Here is a 6000-nt window from a genome sequence, read left to right as displayed (position 1 = left end):
ATCAAAATTTGGGATTGAAATCATATTCATACACTTGGTTTGGGGAATTGATGATATAATTGTATTCAAATTTTGGAAATGAAATCATATTCCTACATTTGGTTTGTGGAATCCAAAACATAATTTTATTATGCCCGAAATAAGATTTTTATGAACGACAAAATTATGATTCCCATAATATCTCCCATCTCCTTGCCCCATCCCAAAAACCCTTACCCGTGTGGCCATCCCCTTCCCCTCCCTCATAATTCCAATGCCATGGTGAACCCTTGTCGTCGTCGCCACGGACCCACGCCACCATGGACCCTCAATCTGGGTAATCAAGTGTTGCATGAAGAGATTTTAGAAGAAAAAAGAATAAATTCACTGAATATGTGTTTATAACACAACCAAGTCAATAATTTAAGTTACAAAATCAATAAAGAACTCGATATCTACTAACCCAAATTAGACGTACCACCAAAATCACAAATAAATGCATTTAAGAGAGGGAGAGAGACCGAATGGGACATTTGAGCTCAAGAGCAAGCTTATAGAAAAGAATTCATGGTCTTAAATTTATTTATTTATTTTAATTTTTTTAAAATAAATCAAATTTAAAATAAAAATAATAAAAAGTTGAATTTAAAAAGATATTTATGGAAATTATCTTATCTTTTATTGCATTCTTATAGTACTTTTGTGCGAGTATAAATACAATTATAATATTTCAACATTGATTTTAATTATTAGTACAATGTAATTCTATTTATAATTTTGATTCTATTTTACTTTAATTTTATTTCATATTAAATAAATGATTAGATCATAGATGTTTGCACAAAACTACTACTGAAACAGAGCTCGTCCGACTCGCCGAGTAGAAACTCAGACAACGCGACCCGTGCATTCGGGCATATTGGAAAATAAACCTCAGCAGACGGTGCCCTCTTCCGTCGCGCTCTCATCTTTCTACCATTCTACAGGAAAGGAGAGAGACAGTGTCTGTGTCTCTTGATGGGTTATTCAAAAGAACAGTTGCTTGCGCGTTTAAAGGTTAATCTACATCTTCTTCATTTATGTCTATTATTTTCCTTACATTTTTAATCGTTAGTCTCTTTAACTGTGTTTTAATATTCAATTTTTATGGCGATGCTTATGCTCTATAGTTGAATTTAATCTGGATTTTCTTCAGTTGGCATCTTTATCCATATTTCATGGGAGTTTGATGGGGTTGAAGTTAATTTGCAAAAGAAGTAGGACTGAAAAACATTGTTGAATTTTCACAGCAATTTGCAAATGAAGCATTATCGGGTTCTTTGAAATGGGCTGTTTTGTCCATGGAATCCTTCAGAATTCCTAGGAATGCTTTGTTAGAGAGACATTCCAACCTTTGGTTAACCACTGGATCCGACAGGCAGGAATCTAAGATTATGTCAAAATGTGATGTTCTTACAAAATATAAAGATCCTATTCCATGCTCGTTGTAGGTAATTTTGGATTTTTATGGGCATTTAAATTTGTCAATCAAAATGTCTCTAATTTTTAGTCATTTATTCATTTGGAACAAAGATGCCCAAATATATTACACACTATATATCACGTATTATACATCATATAATATAAAACATAACACAATACAATATATTTGTAATATTATTAATTTGTTAATTAGTGACTCAATTCTGCTGGTTTTGTAAAATGGACAACTGATTTTTGATCCTTTGGGACTTCAGAATTGGTTGCTTTCTATTTCCTATTTTAAACAGCTTAATTAATTTTTCATTTAATGCAATTCATAAAGGATGTCTTGAAACTTTTGAAAACTTCTTGGTGTAGAGTTCATCAAGCGTGGGAAAACCTTTTGTGTGAGTTTCTTTTGTGATTCATGGGTGTTTAATTGGGGCTTTGGGACATGAAGGAGGTATATAATTTGATCTCCTTTGTACTGCTCCTGTTAATAGTCTATTTCTAATTGTCGTGGTGCCTGTGGACATAGGCTTTACAGCTGAACCATGGAAATTTATGTGTTCATTTTTTATCGGATTATTTTTTGTCAATTTGTATTTTTGCCTAGCAATATGTTTTATTGTAATATATTTAGAAAACAATATAATAAAATATTTTACCTTAGTATTCTTAAATCTTACTGTAATGCCAGCAAGAATTTGCATGTTGAACTAAATACAAATACGAGCATTCTGTGCAGATTCCCATATGTTGCGTTTTCTTGATTCCCATGTCTTGAAATGCAAATAGAACAAAAATATTCTTACAAGATAGGCCTATTCCCAAGCATACTAGTCCTAGGAATCTCATTTTGGGGGACATCTAAGATTCTGTGAACCAAACAACTTCTAAGTATGAGAATTTATAGCCATGGAACTTTTTTTTTTAATTATCTTAAGTGTAATTGTTGTCACTCTAGTTTGTTTGCTTTTTGTTTTGGACAATCATGTTTGTTTGGGTTGTAGATGTGAGGTGTTGAACAATGCCCCGGACAATTTATTTGCATTGCAATAACTCAACCTGCTCCCCCAAAAATATTAATAGAAAAGAAAAAAATTCAAATAACAATAAACAAGCCTTTAGTTCTGCTAGGTGTGGTCAACCGATAAAAAAAAAATGATGCCCATACAAAGATATTGGATGCATTCCAATTGAACTGTTTTGTTTCTCAAACTTTTTTTTGGTTGGGGGGGGGGGTATTAATATTATTTCAAATTCTATAACTAGAAAAATATGTAATATTTGGAGCTGGGTAAACATGTTTTAGTTTTAATATGGTAGTATCTTCGTGAATAACTACTTGGAGCTGTTTTAACCTACGCTACATTTAGAAGTACAATTGGATTTTGCTTATGTTGAAAGCTAATTTTACAAATTAGAGAATTGTCTAATATTGGGAATACACTTACATTGTTGTGAATAACCTTGATTATTGATTGGTTATAATTTTCTGCTTTCCTAGAGCTTACCTTACTTTCTATATTTCTTAGGAGCTTCAAATTGATTTTGCCCAGTATGAGCACCCTGTCGTTCTGACAGTCGAAGCTCAGGTAAAACTACAAAAACTAGGTTGTTTACCTTTGCCAATTTGTTCTGCATAAAATAACGGTATTTGTTTCCTCAGGCAAAATATGTTGGGCATTTGGGAGGTGGTTTGTGTAAAAACTTATTCTTGAAGGTATGGTGTTTAATACTAAAATAGGCATCTTGTATTGTCTTATACTAGCTGCGGCTGCAGATCTAGGCACCTTTTTATTTCCATTTTTTGTTATCTAATATATGATCTTTCTTTTATTTGCAGGACAAGAAACCAAGGTTTTATATTGTTTCTGCTCTAGCAGGCACTAAAGTGGATCTGAAAGGTAAATATATTTCTCTTTTATCTGATCACTTTATTGTATAAGTGAACTTAAATTGACTGGCAGTGGTGTCACTGGTTCAGCAGTTTTGAAACTTTATTATGATCCGCTTTTAGTCCATGCAGTTCTTTTTAAAGAAATTTAATTTCCTGCATTTTAATGGAAGTTATGTGTTGAAGCTGTGCAGTTCTGTCCCAAAGGCTTGGTTTGGGAAAGGGAGGCTTGAGAATGGCTCCCGAAGAAGCACTAGAAGCAATCCTTCAAGTAGGTTCATCCATTCACATTCATATTGTTTCTCCATTTCTCTTCCACTGTCATTGACTAGCATTTTGAACAATTGAGAATGTGTTAGATGATATCTTTGCTTTCTGGGCATTTGGTGCTTGTTCGTAGAGGTTTGTCTTGGCCCAATAAAATATTATCTACGATTGAAGCATGAAAGTGCTATAGTTTTATGTTTTGGAGAAGTTCCTATTGTTGGCTGCAGGACTAAAATTAAGTAGATGGAGGAATGAGATATATTATATTAACTGTTACTGTCATGTTCAAATATATTGATGTAGATATTGAATGGTCATCTCTTTGAATTGTTTAAAGTTTGGTTTAAGTAATTTTATAAACACTTGTTCAATTGGTTAGGTTTTAAGATTTTCTAAACCCACATACATATACGTGTATGTGTATTAGTATGCCATTTTCCTATTCTTCTTGGGTCCAACAGAGGGATTATTCCCTTCCTATTGTGGGATATGCGAGTTTCAGTGTCCTTTCTTTTCAAATCCTATGTAGTGAAGGTTACTCTATTGGTGGCTATGTTTCATCCCCTCCCCTGTCCTCCAATGCGGAGTTCGTAATTTTTAAAAAATTTTATTTCTGATGATCTCATTGTCAACGGACAGCAAAAGCTTTGCTGTCCACACTTCTTTCCTTATTTCAGCCCACAATTATTTCCTTATTTCTCCTTTCATTATTCTGTATAGTTAGCATACATTATTTGACAAATTATAGTTTACATTTATAGGGCTAGAATCATGCGGGAACTTATTTGCTTTCCATTGACAGATTATAGTTTACATGTTTAGGGCTAGAATCATGTGGGAACTTATTTGCTTTCCATGTATAGCATTCTTGTAAAGTCTATATATAATATACAAAACTCAAGGCCAGACAAGGTTGGCCATTCACACAATACTTTGACATGGTATTAAAGCCGATTGCTAATTCTTTATTTTCCTTTGAATTTTTTTGTCTTCTCAGTTTCAGAGGTGTCTCTCGTGCCTTTCGGTTAGGTCTGTGTTGACCAGTATTGCACCCAACAATTTTTTTCCAGTATTTCTATGGCTCTCCTGTGTTTGTTCTCTTCTGGGATTTTTTTTGGTTCTCTGGTTTTTAGTATTTCTGAGGCTCGGTGGCTGTTGGTGCAGCCTTAATCTTGATTTCTCGACAACTCTGTGACTGAGTGGCTGTCGCAATAGCCTTCTGTTGTTGTTTCTGGTGACTCTCTGTCCTTGTGATCCTCGGAACAGTAGTCTGAGGGTATTGGAGGGGTTGTGTGATGTCCCTCTGCAATTTTCTTGGTTCACGATTTATATTTTTAGTGCACGCAGGTCAATCTCAGTTTTCTTTGCACCTGTGTTGATTTATTTTTGGGCTTCTTGATTTTCTAGTATTCTTTGTCTTTCGGCACAATTTGTTTTTAAGTTATTTTGTTTCTGTCTTGGCCCCTCCCCCCCCTTTTTTTTTCCTTTATTTAGCATGGAATCCGCACCTATGTGTGCCAAGTTTATGGGCAATGATTATTCTATGTGGCCTTTTCAATTTGAACTTTTCATTAAGGGAAAAGATCTTTGGGGTCATATTGATGGCACGGATTGTGTACCCAATTTTGATAAATCCAAGGATTCAGCGTCTTCTCCTTCATGGGCTGTGCTTGATGCTCGGATTATGTCTTGGTTTCTTGGCTAGGTTGAGCCACATATTGTACCCAACTTGTAGCTTCATCGCACCGCTCAATCCATGTGGACTTACCTAAAGAAAGTATATCATCAAGATAGCGGTGCTCGTCATTTTCAATTAGAGCATGCAATTGCTATGTTTCAACATGAAAATTGTTCTATCCAAGATTATTATTCGGCGTTTCTGACTCTTTGGAATGAATATTCTAATCTGGTTACCGCGGATGTTCTTGTTGCATCTCTTTCCTTTATTCAACGTCTTCATGAGACTAGTCGTCGTGATCAGTTTCTTATGAAACTCCATCCCGAGTATGAATTTGTTCGCTCTTCTCTGTTGAATTACTCTCCTATTCCTTCTCTTGATGTTTGTTTTGGTGAGTTACTTCATGAAGAACAACGACTTAGTACTCAAGTTATTCTGGAGCAATCTCATGATAGTTCAGAGTCCATCCTTGTGGCTTATGCTGCTCAATGACGAGGACCGCCTGCGCATTCTAGCACCTTGCAGTGTTTTCGCTGCAAGGAATTCGGGCATATCGCTGCTAATTGTTCCAAGAAATGCTGCTCTTATTGCAAGAAGAAGGATCACATTATCAAAGACTGTCGTATCTGCCCTTACAATCGTCAGGCCTAGGCATTTCAGACTTTTGTTACCCCCCACAGTGACTTCTGCGGCCCCTGACTCTTCTTTAGGTGAC

The 6000-nt window shown here is 35.1% G+C and overlaps 1 protein-coding gene across 1 annotated transcript in view; it reads left to right on the top strand.

Moving 5' to 3' along the window:
- The first annotated feature begins 664 nt into the window (after positions 1 to 664).
- The window catches only part of LOC131162011 (uncharacterized), a 76300-nt gene continuing 70964 nt past the window's right edge, over positions 665 to 6000 (top strand). The window contains exons 1-5 of the mRNA XM_058118106.1: positions 665 to 1035; positions 2979 to 3038; positions 3113 to 3166; positions 3290 to 3350; positions 3535 to 3611. Of these exons, the coding sequence (XP_057974089.1) occupies positions 997 to 1035; positions 2979 to 3038; positions 3113 to 3166; positions 3290 to 3350; positions 3535 to 3611 (291 nt within the window). The 5' untranslated portion in view covers positions 665 to 996. The remainder of the gene's footprint in view (positions 1036 to 2978; positions 3039 to 3112; positions 3167 to 3289; positions 3351 to 3534; positions 3612 to 6000) is intronic.

This window comes from Malania oleifera, chromosome 8, assembly GCF_029873635.1.
Source record: "Malania oleifera isolate guangnan ecotype guangnan chromosome 8, ASM2987363v1, whole genome shotgun sequence".
Classification (NCBI taxonomy): domain Eukaryota; kingdom Viridiplantae; phylum Streptophyta; class Magnoliopsida; order Santalales; family Ximeniaceae; genus Malania; species Malania oleifera.
This window is presented reverse-complemented; position numbering and strand designations above follow the sequence as displayed.